The 17,495-nt window shown below is 41.7% G+C and overlaps 1 protein-coding gene across 1 annotated transcript in view; it reads left to right on the top strand.

The window, feature by feature from the left end:
• Window positions 1-17,495, top strand: part of ube3d (ubiquitin protein ligase E3D) — a 185,576-nt gene that overhangs the window by 18,150 nt on the left and 149,931 nt on the right. Inside the window, exons 4-7 of the mRNA XM_063040347.1 lie at window positions 12,160-12,397; window positions 13,465-13,534; window positions 15,503-15,581; window positions 16,788-16,896. Of these exons, the coding sequence (XP_062896417.1) occupies window positions 12,160-12,397; window positions 13,465-13,534; window positions 15,503-15,581; window positions 16,788-16,896 (496 nt within the window). The remainder of the gene's footprint in view (window positions 1-12,159; window positions 12,398-13,464; window positions 13,535-15,502; window positions 15,582-16,787; window positions 16,897-17,495) is intronic.

Genomic DNA, 17,495 nt, shown 5'->3' with positions numbered 1-17,495 from the left:
AAAACAGCACCAAGACAACACTGGAGGACAGCGCCTTCGAGTGCAGTCGCTGCAGCCGAGACTGTCACTCCTGTGTGGACCTCTACAGCCACAACAGATACTGCTCTAACACAGACTGAAGCAAGACTTTCCAGGCGCAGATCCATGGTCTTGTGAGACTAATGGATGCCACCATACCGGGGTGTAGCCGCTGTCCCAAGCAAGCAGTTACTTGGAGGCCACAGGTGAGACCTGAGTGTCCAGTGGGGACCAAAGATAAAATTCAAGATGATTGTTGATACAGTAGCTTCAAATTCTTTATAATTCCTAACTTATTGAAGTAATGAAATGATTTGATTTTCACTCCCGGCTGCTTCTGACATCTCCAAGCCTGAATGCTTGAAACCACAGTGAGCAAAATGGTCTGAGTGTGTCTTACTGCTTATTTCTTGCCAACTATCAGTGACAAAAATCATTGCTTTTTGAACACAGACACACGTAACTGATGCTATTTAAAACTGTTTGCTCTAAGCATGGTGTAGCGTCTAAAGGCCTCATAAGTGCATGTGACTGATGATAGTTAGAAACTGTTCAGCAACCATCTCCTGTCCCTATTAAGCAATATAATGTCCCAAACAAGCAAAGAGAGTCCAGCCATTTTCTTGATTAGTTTTTGTTCTTTAAGCGTTGTCCCAGATAAGCAGCTGCCTTGATTAGCCGATGGCCCAGTTGAGCGGAATCCACTGTAATCCCATTTACAACTACTATAGAGGAATTCTGCAGCCACTGACTCTGCAGTAAGCAACACAGTTTCAAGTCATTAAAAAACTAGCCGTGTGCAGAACCGGTATCTTGGGACTGTACACCACACAGGCAGCGAGTGCAGCAGCTGGATGCTCAGGGAAAGACTCCATTGTCTCAGAAAATGTGGCTGCTGGGGGAGGGCTGCAGGTAAAATTGAAACTCAGGGCCTTAAGTCCCTCCTTGCTACCATCCTATTGGCTGATGTACAGCCTCTGGAAAGTAAAATTGAAGACTTCAAAGAAAGATTGCACTCCCAGAGGGACATTAGGAACTGCTGTGTACTCTGCTTCACAGAGACATGGCACTCCAAACAGAGGACTCCAGCCTGAATGTTTCACCTTCCAGCTCATGGACCTGACGGCAGTGTCAGGTAAAGGCAGAGGCAGTGGTGTTTGCTGCATGATTAACTCATTGTGGTGCACGGCTGTGGCAGTGCTGTCTCAGCTCTACTCCCCTGACCTGGAATAGTTAGCGGTCAAGTGTCATCCATTCTATCTGCTGAGGAGGTTTTCTGCCATCATCCTAGTTGCAGTGTGCATTCCACGCTGGCCAGCGTCAGGCTGGCACTAGAGGAGCTGAGCACCCTGATCAACAGTCACAAGACAGCGCACCCTGATGTGATCCTGATCATTTCAGGGAACTTCAACCAGGTTAGTTTGAGGAAATCTCTGACCAGCTACCTCCAACATATGCATGTGGAACCAGAGGAGCCAATAGATATGACTACTGTTATACCATCATCATGAATGCTCAGTGTGCCATTCCCACGCTTGGAATTTGGCAAGATTGATCACATGCCTGTATGTCTAATCCTAGTATATCAGCAGTCTGTGGTCTACAGTACCAGTGGTGAGGACCTCACGGGTATGGTCAGGGGAGATGGAGGAACGTTTACAAGACGGCTTTGAATTGGTGTTCTGGTCCATATTCAAGGATTCGTCTTTGAATATGAATGAAATGCCACAGTCATCTCTGACTTCCATCAAGACCTAAATGGATGACTGTGTCTTTGCGAGTACACTGAACATACCCAAACCAGAAACCTACAAGAAATCCAAGTATGACTTATGGAAGACTGTTGTTAGAGCAGAAGTCCAGTTCTGTGTGAAGTTAGAGACAATATCGGATGTAGGGTTTGCATGCCATTACTTCTTAAAAGGCAAGATCTAACAGCATAAATAGCTGTGTGATGCTTCACTCCCTGATGAGCTCAACAACTTCTATGTGCACTTGAAAGGGAGAATAAAACTGCACCTGTGTGAATCTGGCAACACTGTGATCTTTGTCACGGAGGCCAATGACAGAACATCAGAACAAGAGGGTGAACCCTTACAGCATTAGGCCTGATGTACCCGGCAGGGTACTGAAAATCTGTGCCAGTGTTCAAGGACATCTTCAACCTTTGCTGAGGTCAAAAGCTTCCAACTGATTCAAAAGGGCATCATTACACTGGTGCCCAAGAAGAGCAGAGTGAGCTGCCTCAGCAAATATCACCCAGTAGCATTCATATCTACTGTGATGAAGTGCTTTGAGAGGTTGGTCACGGCTGGAATTAACTCCTGCCTGAAGAAGCACCTGGACCTGCTACATTTTCCATGCTGCCACAATAGGTCTACAGCAGGCGCAATCCCACTGGCTCTCCGCTTGGCTTTGGAGCACCTGGACAACAGCAAAATATCCGTATGGCTGCTGTCTGTTGATTGCAGCTCAGTGTTCAGCACCATCATCCCCCTTAGTACTAATCAACAAGCTTCAGAATGTGGGCCTCTGTACCTCTCTCTGCAACTAGATCCTTGACTACTTCATTGGGAGACCACAGTCAGTGTAATAACAGTCTCTTCCTCACTGATACTTGACATGGGCTCACCTCAGGGATGCATGCTTAGCCCAATGTTCTGTTCTCTGTACACTCATGACTGTGTATCTATAAATTTGCCAATAACGCAACTGTTGTTGGTAGAATCTTAGATGGTGACGAGGAGGCGTACAGGAGCAAGGTAGATCAGCTGGTTGAATGGTTGGTTAGTGTCGCAAAGCATCCCTGCACTCAGCATCAGAAAGACCAGTTGATGGTGGACGTAAGGAAGGGGAATTAAGGGGAACACAGGTCAGTCCTCTTTGAGGGGTCAGCGGTGGAAAGGGTGAACAGCTTCAAGTTCTTGGGCATCAGCATCTCCAAGGATCTATCCTAAGCCCAACACATTGATGCAACCATGTAGAAGGAACTGCAGAAGCAAGACTTCATTAGCAATTTGAGGAGGTTTGGTATGTTACCAAGCACAATAACAGATTTTTACTGGTGTACAGTGGAGAGTTTTCGAACTATTTGGATTACCACTTGGTATGTTGGCTCCAGTGCACAGGATTGAACGAGACTGCAGAGGGTTGTAGATTCAGCGAGTCCATCACGGGCATGACCCTGCCTGCCTTTGAGGATATCTTTAAGAGGTGGTGCCTCAAGGAGGCAGCTTCCATCATTAAAGGACCCTCGCTATCTGAGACATGCCCTCTTCCCATTAGTACCATTTGAGAGGAGGTACAGGAGTCTGAAGATCACGGATTTGGGAACAGCTTCTTCCCTCCCACCAGCAGATTTCTGAACCGATGAAAACTATCTCATTATTCCTTCTTTGCACTACTTATTTATTTTCTGTAACATAGTGATTTTTATGTTTTGTGCTATATTACTGCCACAAATTTCACAACATAAGCACAAGGGATTTTTCAGATGCTGGAAACGCAGAGCAACATGCACAAAATGCTGGAGGAACTCAGCAGACCAGGGAACATTTATGAAAATAAACAAACAGTTGATGTTTTGAGCTGAGACCCTTTATCAGCTCTGGCTGATGACATTTGTCAGTAATAATAAACCTGATTCTGATTAAATGATCGTATCCTTTTGTGCCCTAGAGATCTTTCAAAGATCCCAGATAAGATTTGTTCTCAGTAACATTACTCCTGACGTAAATTAATGTGCACTATCTTTACTCTTTCAACAGAAGCAACATTTAATTCCTCCTGATTTATCAGAGATCCTCAGTCCTTAAGTCCTGATTTGGTTGTTGTCCCTGACATTTCCACATGCCTGTAGTCTGAGTGGCATATTGTGAAGATAGAGAAGTCAGCTCTTTGTTGTAACCTCGTTCTTTTAAAAAAATTTTTTTTTTTAAATTTTTATTTTTATTGAAGGAATGACACAATACAGAATATATAATGGATTACATTTTCCTCCATTTTGCTTTAGTATTGTACCCCCAAAACAAACCTTCTCCCCCCACCCACCCTCCTCGAACATATCATGGCAGCTAATATATTTACAACACAACAATTCACAAATACAAGTACGGACATTTCACAACCGTACCCCCACACTACTTCAATACGACGGCTCATACACATCTGCAACATGTCAGATGATCCAAAATACACTCATAGTTACAATTCATCAACCACCCTGTGAGGTAAATTATAAGCGTGTTAAATGGGAGGCAATTTCCTAAGTACAATCAAATGCCCTCAACTAGTAGGTAATTCCTTAAGACTCCCAAAATATGATAAGAAAGGTCCCCATTTCGAATAGAACTTTTTCACAGACCCCCTCAAAGTGAATTTAATCTTTTCTAATTTCAGAAAAAACATTACATCTTCTAACCAAGCAGCAGCGGTTGGGGGAGTGGCAGATTTCCAAACCAGCAAAATTCTCCTACGGGCTAATAGCGATGTAAATGCAATGATATCCGATTGGCTTGCATTTAAACCCAAATCGTCATCTGCCACACCAAATACAGCTATAAGCAGGCAAGGTCTCAGTGTCACCCCCAAAACCTCAGTGATAATTTTAAAAACCAGTGCCCAATAGTCAACAAGCCGAGGGCATGACCAAAATGCATGTACTAAACCAGCCGGAGAGAAGGAACACCTGTCACAGCCAGCGTCTGCCCCAGGGTATATGTTTGCCGTCTGGCTTTACTTAAATGTACCCTCTGTAAAACTTTGAATTGTATGAGCCCCAGTCTAGCACATGATGATGAGAAATGAACCCTATTCAATACTTTTGCCCAATATTCCTCCGCAAGGTCCATACTGAGGTCGTCCTCCCACCTACTCTTAGTTTTGTTTAGGTCTTGAACTCCCAAAGACATCAGCTGAGAGTATAGTTCAGAGATCATCCCCTTATTGTTAAAGCTAAGAGTGAATTTTTCCCATAACATAGCAGGTGGTAGAACAGGAAAAGCGGGAAATTTTTCCTTGACAAAGTGGCGAATCTGCAGGTATTTTAAAAAAATGATTATGCAGAAGGCCATACTTACCGCGCAGGTCATCAAAACTATCAAATATGTTATCAGTATACAAATCCTTAATGCGCATAAGACCGTTCAAACCCGATTGTCTAAAAGCTGAATCGAATGTGAAGGGAGGAAATAAATGGTTTTTATGAATGGGGCCCAAAACTGAAGCTGATATGAACTTATAGTGGCAGCGAAATTGATTAAAAATTTTGAGGGTGGAGAGCACAACCGGGTTAGATGTGAATTGAGAGGATTTCAATGGTAAGGAAGAATACACCAAAGCTGGGAGGGACGAGGAGTGCCAGGACCGTGACTCAAGCAGGCACCAGATTATATCTGACCGGTGAAGCCAAAATAATACTTTTTGAATGTTCGATGCCCAGTAATAATGAATAAAGCTGGGAAGACCCATTCCACCTACGTCACGACCTCTTTGAAGAATGCGCTTATTAACCCTTGGGACCTTATTTTCCCAAATAAAGGAGGTTATAGCTTGATCGACTGATTTAAAAAATAACTTGGATAAGAAAACTGGCAAACACTGAAACAAATAGAGAAATCTAGGAAGTATAGTCATTTTCACTGACTGAATTCTCCCAGCTATAGTAAGGGGTAAACTGCGCCATCTCTTGAAATCAGCCTTCATTTGGCTAACCTGAGGCCTGTAGTTAGCTTCAAACAGAGATGTAAAAGAGCGAGTAATATGTATTCCTAGGTATACAAAACCATCTTGAGATAAAGGAAAGGGCAGGGATTCCTGTCGGATCTGTAGGGCCAAATTATTAATGGAAAAGCATTTGCTTTTTTGAAAGTTCAGTTTATAGCCAGAGAAGGCTCCAAATTGACCTAATAATGACACAATAGCAGGACTACTACCTATAGGGTCGCTAACATAAAGTAAGAGGTCATCAGCATATAGGGAAACACGGTGTTCCATGTCCCCTCTTCTAACACCTTGAAATAATGTAGTTGACTTAAGTGCAATAGAAAGAGGCTCAATTGCAATTGCAAAAAGAAGAGGGGACAGTGGGCAGCCTTGGCGAGTGCCACGTGTTAATGGGAAATAGTCAGATCGAAAATAATTTGTCTGTATACATGCTAAGGCGAGTGGTATAATAGCTTAACCCAAGGTATAAATATTCTGCCAAATCCAAATTTCTCCAAAACACTAAACAAGTATACCCATTCCACTCTATCAAATGCCTTCTCCGCGTCCAAGGCGATAACAACCTCTGGACTTGGAGAATCATTGGGTGAATAAACCACATCAGCCAGTCGACGGATATTAAAAAAAGAATAGCGATTTTTAATAAAACCTATTTGATCATCTGAAATTATCTTGGGAAGGGGACGTTCTAAACGACATGCAAGCACTTTAGCCAAAATTTTCACATCTACATTCAAAAGTGAGATGGGGCGATATGATCCACATTGAGTCGGGTCCTTGTCCTTTTTAAGAAGTAGTGAAATAGCTGCCTGTGAAAGAGAAGGGGGTAAGGAGTCGTTCTCCAAAGATTCCTGAAACACTTCTAGAAGGACCGGTATGAGCTCATCCTTAAATTTCTTATAAAATTCTATTGGACAACCATCAGAACCTGGGGACTTACCACTCTGCATAGCCATAACGGCATTATTAATCTCTTCCTGCCCAAGAGCCTGATCTAGGTTCTCCACTTCCTCTGGTTCAAGAGTTGGTATTTCCAAATTATCTAAAAAAGTTCCATATTTGTTTTATCTGAGGGGAACTCTGAGGCATACAGAGAGGAATAAAAAGTTGCAAAGATGTTATTAATCTCTTTTGGATTGCTTGTCAAGTTCTGGTGCATGTCTCTTATCTGGGGAATAAGTCGTGATGCAGCTTGACGTTTCAACTGATGAGCCATAAGCCGGCTCGCCTTGTCACCATATTCATAATAGAGGCCACGTGTCTTAAGAATTAATTGTTCTGATAGGTTTGTAGATAGAAGATTAAACTTGGCTTGCAAATCAACCCGGCTTTTATATAATTCCGCAGTGGGTACCTCAGAGTATTTTCTATCCAGGTCCCAAATAGATTGCAATAACACTTGCATTTCCTTTCTACGCTCTTTATTGGCATGTGAAGTATAAGATATTATTTGACCCCTCAAATAAGCTTTTAAAGTTTCCCAAATTAAAGAGTACGATACCGACTCAGTTTTGTTAGTCTCGAAGAATGTGTCATTGTTAGCCGATATATAACTACAAAATTTCTCATTAGAAAGCAAAAGGGGGTTAAGTCTCCACAGATGCCGTTCTCTAACGTTTAAAGGAAAACATAGGTCCAGTTTCACGGGCGAGTGATCAGATATAACTATAGCAGTGTATTCAATTTGTCTAATCATTGGTATCAAGGAATTATCTATAAAGAAATAGTCTAGCCTGGAATAGGAGTGGTGAACATGAGAGAAGAAAGAGAATTGCCTAACTGATGGATTCAAAAATCTCCAAGGATCCATAATAACCATTTTGTTGCATAAACATCGAGAAGGCCTTTGCCATACCGGAAAATGTTCCCCTAGGGCAAGACCTATCAAGCCGTGGGTCAATAGCACAGTTCAAATCTCCGGAAAAGATTAGCTTATGTGTATTCAGGTTAGGTATTAATGACAAAACCTTATTTGCAAATTGGACATCGTCCCAATTAGAAACATAGAAACATAGAAAATAGGTGCAGGGGTAGGCCATTCGGCCCTTCGAGCCTGCACCGCCATTTATTATGATCATGGCTGATCATCCAACTCAGAACCCCGCCCCAGCCTTCCCTCCATACCCCTTGACCCCCGTAACCATAAGGGCCATATCTAACTCCCTCTTAAATATAGCCAATGAACTGGCCTCAACTGTTTCCTGTGGCAGAGAATTCCACAGATTCACCACTCTCTGTGTGAAGAAGTTTTTCCTAATGTCGGTCCTAAAAGGCTTCCCCTCTATCCTCAAACTGTGGCCCTCGTTCTGGACTTCCCCAACATCGGGAACAATCTTCCTGCATCTAGCCTGTCCAATCCCTTTAGGATCTTATACGTTTCAATCAGATCCCCCCTCAATCTTCTAAATTCCAACGAGTACAAGCCCAGTTCATCCAGTCTTTCTTCATATGAAAGTCCTGCCATCCCAGGAATCAATCTGGTGAACCTTCTTTGTACTCCCTCTATGACAAGGATGTCTTTCCTCAGATTAGGGGACCAAAACTGCACACAATACTCCAGGTGTGGTCTCACCAAGGCCTTGTACAACTGCAGTAGTACCTCCCTGCTCCTGTACTCGAATCCTCTCGCTATAAATGCCAGCATACCGTTCGCCTTTTTCACCGCCTGCTGTACCTGCATGCCCACTTTCAATGACTGGTGTATAATGACACCCAGGTCTCGTTGCACCTCCCCTTTTCCTAATCGGCCACCATTCAGATAATAATCTGTTTTCCTATTTTTGCCACCAAAGTGGATAACTTCACATTTATCCACATTAAATTGCATCTGCCATGAATTTGCCCACTCACCCAACCTATCCAAGTCACCCTGCATCCTCTTAGCATCCTCCTCACTGCTAACACTGCCACCCAGCTTCGTGTCATCCGCAAACTTGGAGATGCTGCATTTAATTCTCTCATCCAAGTCATTAATATATATTGTAAACAACTGGGGTCCCAGCACTGAGCCTTGCGGTACCCCACTAGTCACCGCCTGCCATTCTGAAAAGGTCCCGTTTATTCCCACTCTTTGCTTCCTGTCTGCTAACCAATTCTCCACCCACACCAATACCTTACCCCCAATACCGTGTGCTTTAAGTTTGCACACTAATCTCCTGTGTGGGACCTTGTCAAAAGCCTTTTGAAAATCCAAATATACCACATCCACTGGTTCTTCCCTATCCACTCTACTAGTTACATCCTCAAAAAATTCTATGAGATTCGTCAGACATGATTTTCCTTTCACAAATCCATGCTGACTTTGTCTGATCATTTCACCGCTTTCCAAATGTGCTGTTATCACATCCTTGATAACTGACTCCAGCGGTTTCCCCACCACCGTCGTCAGGCTAACCGGTCTATAATTCCCTGGTTTCTCTCTCCCTCCTTTTTTAAAAATTGGGGTTACATTAGCCACCCTCCAATCCTCAGGAACTAGTCCAGAATCTAACGAGTTTTGAAAAATTATCACTAATGCATCCACTATTTCTTGGGCTACTTCCTTAAGCACTCTAGGATGCAGACCATCTGGCCCTGGGGATTTATCTGCCTTCAATCCCTTCAATTTACCTAACACCACTTCCCTACTAACATGTATTTCGCTCAGTTCCTCCATCTCACTGGACCCTCTGTCCCCTACTATTTCTGGAAGATTATTTATGTCCTCCTTAGTGAAGACAGAACCAAAGTAATTATTCAATTGGTCTGCCATGTCCTTGCTCCCCATAATCAATTCACCTGTTTCTGTCTGCAGGGGACTTACATTTGTCTTTACCAGTCTTTTCCTTTTTACATATCTATAAAAGCTTTTACAGTCCGTTTTTATGTTCCCTGCCAGTTTTCTCTCATAATCTTTTTTCCCCGTCCTAATTAAGTCCTTTGTCCTCCTCTGCTGAACTCTGAATTTCTCCCAGTCCTCAGGTGAGCCACTTTCTCTGGCTAATTTGTATGCTCCTTCTTTGGAATTGATACTATCCAATGTTTAGGAGCATAAACATTTACCAAAATAACAGGTATCTGAAAGAGAGAGCCAGAGACTATAATAAAGCGACCATTAGGGTCACTGATTACATCAGATGGTGTGAACTGCATTCTTTTGGTGATTAATATTGCCACCCCCCTGGACCTACTATTAAATCTGGAATGAAAAACCTGACTAATCCATGCTTTACGAAGTCTATTATGGTCTTCCACTCTTAAATGTGTCTCTTGTAGAAATAGTATATCTACTTTTAATTGTTTCAGATGAGAGAAAACTTTAGCTCTTTTAACCGGACCATTGAGCCCCTTTACATTCCAAGAAATAAACCTCACAGGGTGGCCTCCATCAGCAGCACTCACGTTAACCATATCAAAAGGCACACAGGACCTACAATCCAAAACAGTGCAAGGGTATAAGTTGCACACAATAACGCACAATGAAAAGAAAGTCTGATCAATCCGTAACACACAAAAGAATAAACTGCCATGGTAATCCCCCAAAACGCACCCCCCACCCCTTTACACAAACAAAAAAACCCAATTAACCCCCGAAACCTAGATCTACCTCCCCAATTGAGGATGATCGCAGGCAGTACCCAACAAAAAACTTCCAAGGTGTTCCCCATACAACCCAATTTACAATCTAATCTAGGGTGGCTCCCCTCCTTAACATTTATCCTATCACTTATACTACCTTTAATATAACATTTAGGCTAAAGATGACACAGGTCAAGCTAAGCATTAAAAGCAAAAAAAAACACTGGGCAACTTAAACACCCGAGATATAAATCCCAAATATTTACATTTTGCTGGTTGAAAGTTTTTGTTAATCAGTTTTGGCAGCATAGCAGTTCGACCTGATCGCGTTCCACAAATTAAACTGGAAAAAATGAACAAAGAAGTGGATTGTGAAAATTAACAGTTTGCCTCGGCATAAGGCCCCTTCAATGCTGCATGAATAACCTTAAAAAAAAGTTATTGCTCTTCTCGTTCTTCTTCTCCCCAGCGCAAATGGTAAAACTCTTTGGCCGCCTCTGGTGTATTGAAATAATGCTTTTTACCTTCATGCATGATCTGGAGCTGGGCAGGATACAAGAGGCCAAACCTGACCCCTTTCCCGTAAAGCAGGGATTTCACCTCCTTGAAAGCTGCTTGTTTTTTACCCAGCTCCCCACTAAAATCTTCATAAAAAAACACGCGGTGTCCGCGGAAATACAGCTCCTGCTTCCGTCTGTTGATGATGCGTTGCTTATCTTGAAAAGAGTGAAAGCAAACCAGGAACATTCTTGGTCTCGTTTGCTTGGCTCCAGAGACACCAGATGGTTTACGTCTGACTCGGTGAGCACGCGAAAGCACGAGAGGACTTGGGGAAAAAATCTGTCCCCAGCACTTCATCAAAAAACTCGGTCATAAACTTAACAGGGTCCGAACCTTCCAAATTTTCAGGAATGCCGACAACTCTCAAATTGGATCTCCGCGACCATCTTTCCCTTCAGAAACGCATTTTCGCTCTGCAATGCTGCAATGGCGGCTTCGGCGCTCACCAGTTGGTCATTGTAATCATTCAGGCTGTCTTCAACCCTACGAATGCGTTCGTCATGTGACTCGTAAGCAGACATAATTTGTTCCATGGTAGCAGTCACTGGTGATAAAGCATCTTCAAGTTCTCTCTTTAAGGCAGAATGCACCGCTTGTGTCATGTCAGTAATAAGTACTAAACGAAGCCTCTCCAAGTCATCGGGTAGCACAGGTCCGGGACCAGCTCCAGCAGCGTGCAATGGCGCCGTTACTGTAGCATCCGCCTTCTTGCTCGAGGCTTTGCTAGCTTTTTCCCCAGTTTTACTTCGAAGGTACATTCTACTTGCCATTTCAATGTCCAGCTATGTCCCGCGTTGTTCACAATGGTAAATATTCAGTTATCTCGAGCATACGGCAAAGATAAACAGGTAGATTTTAAATAAAAATCGGGAGCCACACTCACACGCACCAACTCACTCCATACTCGACCCCGGAAGTTTCTCATCCATTGTAACCTTGTTCAACAAGAATCTAGTTCCAAAGTCAAGATAAGAGTTAACCTAACAATTGAAGTACTTTGAACAATATGAAAAGATTGGTTGGAGTTTAGTCCCCCCATTGCTCATACCTGCCAGACTTGGCGGAAGGTTAGTGGACACTTAATAAAGACTCTGGTCGCAACTTCAGAGGGTTTTTGTTTCCAGGCGGGCTTTGTAAATACCATAAATAATTGCTGTAAAATATATACTTATCTAATAACAAAACAAGCTTCTATTGTGGTGAGTCTTGCATCAAGCCCATTTTGTGTTATGATTTTTCTTACAATTAAAAACATAAAGTGAGCGTAAGTATTAATGCGATGTGGTATTTTGCATGCAGGATGTTCCAGAGAGTTTTACCTTTGCCTAGTGGAGATTGGAATGATGTGGTGGAACATTGGTGCTGCCATTCCAATCCTTTTGCCCAGGATTTTCAGCCGAAGTTGGATGACTGTTTCTTGGGGGATACTTTCCTGTTGGTGAACGTTGCAAATGTTGATAAGATGGCTGCACTTGAAAAGGAGAGTCAACCGGAGATCAGACAGAATGTGGTTGACAACGGAGACCATTTAGTGAAGGTAGGGACATTGTTTTAAAATGGCTTAATCGAATCAATAAGCAAGTTACTTTCCACATCCATTTTTGTCCATAGCTGTTTATTTTTCCCCAATAAAATGAAGGGACTTTATAAAACAGACTTCTCATCCTGACCTCTGGAGAAAACTCAGGTCAATCTCAGAACTCCAAAAGGACCCCACTTGTGGTGCATAACTTGTCTCAAGATCATTTATCAGCTAAGCAGAAGGTGGAGCTTCTGCCTATTTTTGGAACTTTTGCTCTGTTAAGTATGTAAAAGTTGGTAATTCATCATGGAATTGCTGGTTTTGAAGCAGAACAGATAGTAAATAAGATGAAAACATCTTCGAGAGTGCATTTTTCTGATCACATCAGGAAGATCTCATTACTTCCTCTAAATTGCCTTTTGAGTTCAAGCGAGTCCAAACTATTATCTACCATCAATGACTTTGCTACCTTCAGCCCCATTACCTTTTAAATACGTTCTCCCTTTTAATATCTGCAAGAAAAGTGACTTAGTTGTTTATCTGGTCAGCTCCATTGCAGTCCCCAGCATGCTTCATAATAGGAGTTTTATTGTATTGTTTTATATTTAGTGTGGTTGTTAATAATGTTATTTTGGTCTGTAGTAATTACTGTAATAATGCGTCAGAGAACTACTCAGAATCATATTGAGACAACCAATTAATGTGAAAGTTGCATATCTTCTTTCCCCTAAAGGCCTCTTAGTGCCTTCCCGCTGGCCATAGCTGTCTAGATTCAGCTTAGAATTGGTGTACATTTGATTGGTTGGCAGGCGGTATGAAAGACTGGGCCAAGGATGCTGATGTTTATCCCTTCCTTCCCCAAGGCAGTAATGTGTTAGTTATGTATAAATTTCCTCCTTTGGTGACCCACATGGCAGCTGACAAAGCTCCCCAGCTGAGGCAGTGTGTCTGGTTGGGGGGGTGGTGGGTGGGTTTGAAATGATCTGGCAGGCACATGACTGATGCAATATCTCTGTTTCATGTTGGTTGAAGACTGTGCACTGCAATCCTGGTATTCAGTTTGTTCACTTGTGCTCTCACAGATGCCGAACAAAAATAAAACAGTAGTCTGCAGCCGTTGCAGGAAGATGCTGGGAAATATGACATCTTCAGGTACAATGTTCACAAATTCCTTTACAGCGCTCAAATCATTGTGCTTATGTAACTTGGTGTCATTGCTAACTTGTATGATCCTCTCTTTAGTTTCACCTTTCAGTCCTTCTTTCTCTGTTTGTTGTCATTTCCTGTTCTGGTATTACACTCTGTTGTTCAATATCTTCCTTTGTCTCACACACTTTGCCTCTTATCCTGCTCCACATTGTATATGTTCATTAGCCTCTCTTTTTCACCTCAATCTTCTCAACTTTATCTTTACCTCTCAATCCACTGGACTTGCATTTACTAGCAGTAAATTCCCAACATGTTGCAGAAATTGTCCATGCACTGTGTTCCTGTATTTGTGACTTCAGTTGTTGCACCAAAGTTCAAAGTAATTGCATTATGTCACCATATACCACCCTGAGATTCATGTTCTTGCCGGCATTCAGAGTAGAACAAAGAAATACGACAGAGTCAGTTAAAATGTACAGATGAAGACCATTCATTGTCTTGGTGGGATTGTTTGTATGACCAGCTAAAGAAAGGCTTGCACTAGATTTCACCCACATGAGACTTGGAATGTGATGGTGATCCAGGACTGTAAGCAGCTGTCAAGTATGGAAATATCAGAAAAAACATAGCTACTGAAAATCTGAAAGGAAAACAGACTGTGCTGGAAACACTCAGCGGGTCAGTCACCATCTGTGCAAAGATATAACATTTAAGGTTGAAGAACTTTGATGAAGAGTCCAAGTAAATTTTATTAATAAAGTACATGTATGTCACCATATACAACCCTAAGATTCATATTCTTGTGGGTATACTCAGCAAATCTATAGAATAGTAACTATAACAGGATCAATGAAAGATCAACCAGAGTGCAGAAGACAACACACTGTGGAAATGCAAATATAAATAAATAGCAATAAATAACCAGAACATGAGATAATGAGATAAAGTCCTTAAAATTAGATCATTGGTTGTGGGAACATTTCAAAGATTGGGCAAGTGAGTGTATTATCTCAGAACAAGCAAGTTTTAATTTGTAGGGAAAGAACAGGAAAGGGGCAGATGGGAGAAAGGGAATATCTGTGGTAAAGCAAGGCCAGGTCAGATGGGTTAATAGGGACACGTGGCTAATGATTATGCTTCTTTGTTTCATGTTGCTAAAGGCAGGGCTGCAGGTTGTGCCCAGCTGGTCAGGTTGTACAAATAGGTAAAGAAATACTGAGTTGAATATCACAGATGGGCAACTTGCAGCAGAAATAGCCATTTGGCTGCAGGCAGAGAAAGTGAGTTATCTAAAGTGGGTGAATTTAACTTTGAGTCTGGAAAGTTGCAATATTTAGTACTAGTGTGCACGATAATTATGTTGATGGTGAGAGGTTAGTACTTCTGGCTAGCTGCTGGAGTCTAGAAGTGTATCTATAGTCGAAGGATAAATGGTTAACTTTTCAAAAACTTTGATAAGGCAACAGGGTTTGTAGAGGGATTTGTAATCTTTGGAGTTCCTACTTCAAAATCCCGTAGATGCTTCAACATTATGGCTGAGATAGAGAGATTGTTGGACACTAGGGGGAATCAGAGGAGCAGAGAATTGGACAGGAAGGTGGATTTGTTGCACTTGATTGGCCATGGTGTTGAATACATGTGATTTTGATTGCATTCTGCCTGTCTCTTGTTTTAATGGGACCAGGCCAGTGAACAGGGATCACATGGAGTTGTGACGAATTGAGTTTTTGTTTGTAATTCATCCTCTTGCAGTCAGAATGTTTTATCACATTTTAATAGTAGAAGTTTTGAATGCTGATTACTTTTCAATCCTGTGGAAATAGAGTAATAACTACTGAAAGGTGCGTGTAAGTGCAGTCATAATATGTGTGTGTGTGGTGGTTTATTGACTTATTCCTTTGCTGTGTAAAAGCAATAGCTTCTGAACAAATTCTATTATCCTGCTGATGTTTGTAATCTATGTTCTCACAGATACAATTAAACTTTATATCACTGAACTGCTGGTCCAACCTTTGATGAACGAGACTTTGGAAAGACAAATAAATGAAAGGTAATATTTCTCTATATTGATGCTTACAAGATGCATCTAAATTGTAGTACAATGCAATAACGTGGCTCACATTTGCAGTAAAGCTTCTGAAAATTTGGTGGTGTTCACAACTCAGAATATTATTCTTTTATTAGATTCTATTATATTTGCATGATGTCCATAAAGTCATAGAGTTGCACAGGATAGAAAGTGCCCTTCCATACTATACTGCCCTTTTTTGCCTGTCTGCATTGAAAGATCTTGTGGTTTCACTGAATAGCTGTGTCACCAGCGGAAGTTGCTACCGTTATCAGCAGACTCCCCTGAAGGAAAGGCAAGGCTTATCAGCTCTCCTGTGTTATGGGGCAAGGATCAGGATGGCCAACAGCAGAGGAATCATCGAAAGGATGACTGGGAGAGGCAGGAGGGGAATCAGAAGTAGGGAAAGAAATGCCTAGTGGAAGGGCTGCTGGTGGTGTGGCTTTGTCTCATTATTTTTTATTCATCATGTCTGATTTGATGTTCCATCTTTCCACTTCACTTGTTCCTACTGTGTCTTTCTGAATTATCTTGTCATTTTGTGCTCTCATCTCTGTAACTGACTGTGATCTCATTACACCCTTCCTTTGGCCAGGCTAGGCATTAAAATCTATGATCTCCGAGTCTGCTGTCCCTCGCACTGTAACAGAACTGCCTAGCTACGGACAGTTCTAATCTGTAATCTCATATAGAGTCCTGTTTGAGCTGCTAGGAATCTCACATGTACTTCATTTCCTGCTGCATGCATGCTCATTCTCTTTGTCATCCCTTCTTGGTTTTACATTTTACTTTGGGAATATGATGACTGCTTTTCTTACATTTTCACAAGAGGTGAAGGGAAATGATTGCAGGACGGAGATCATGTATCTATTGGCCTGTGAATGGTAATGTGGGGCCAGTGTTTAGGAAGCTCTTGAAAAAGATTGGTACAAAATGAACATCAGGACTGACAATATTGTAGACGCTTCACCAAGCCTTGGAGATCTGAAGGCTTAATCTGATTGGATTGAAAGTAACTTGATCGTGTTTTCCCCATTTTATGTTTGGGTAATGGTCTGATTATGTGATAAGTGAAGAGTTGCTGCCGAGATTTTTCATATACAGGGTCATTTCCTCTTGCAAATTCAGGAGAGGAATGCAAAGGGAAGTGGAACTGACTGAAATGTTTCTTTTTGAATAACTTGTTAGATATTACTTTGTGGAGAGAGTGGTTGCTGGTCGACTGATGGAGTTATCGTCCATTCAAAGCAGCTTTAGATTCTGCATTCAAGGGCACGATGGAGAGACTTACGCTTTGGTAAATCCTTTTCTGTACTATCTTGCATAGGCTGATTGCTAATAGCCCTTTTGTAAATGCTTGTGAAATGCAAGAATGTGGATTGATCTAATAATAATCAGGTACTACTTAGAATCTTTCACTGAAGATCGCTAGTAGATGTCACCACTGGGTGGCAGATTTTGTGTAGGTGTTCACAAGCTTTGATAACTTTCCACATTCTTTGTTAGCCCTGTGTAGTCTGGGAAGAAGACTGTTTCTTAAATGACTCTGTAAGCTTCTTAATATCTCTGGTTTTTGAAACTAATTTTTCAACAAAAAGGTTGTAATATTTTGACAAGAATGCAGTTTGGTTGAAGTTGAACAATATATTTTGGCAAATGTGTTATATGTTGCATTATTCAAATGTAATTTACTACTGATTAAGAGTGGTACAGCATACTTTAAACTATCAGTTACTGTAATTGTTGTGTAAAAGAAAGTTATTTTCAATGAAGTCTTTTAAGCCTTTTTCATTTTTAATTTATTCAATGTTGGAATGTGTATGTTTAATGTGCTTGTTTTTTGGGAACTAGTTTGAACACAATGGAATGCTGAAGCAGAAAGTTTAAGGAGCAATT

This window comes from Mobula hypostoma, chromosome 2 (genome assembly GCF_963921235.1).
Source record: "Mobula hypostoma chromosome 2, sMobHyp1.1, whole genome shotgun sequence".
NCBI classification, from domain to species: Eukaryota; Metazoa; Chordata; class Chondrichthyes; order Myliobatiformes; family Myliobatidae; genus Mobula; species Mobula hypostoma.
This window is presented reverse-complemented; position numbering and strand designations above follow the sequence as displayed.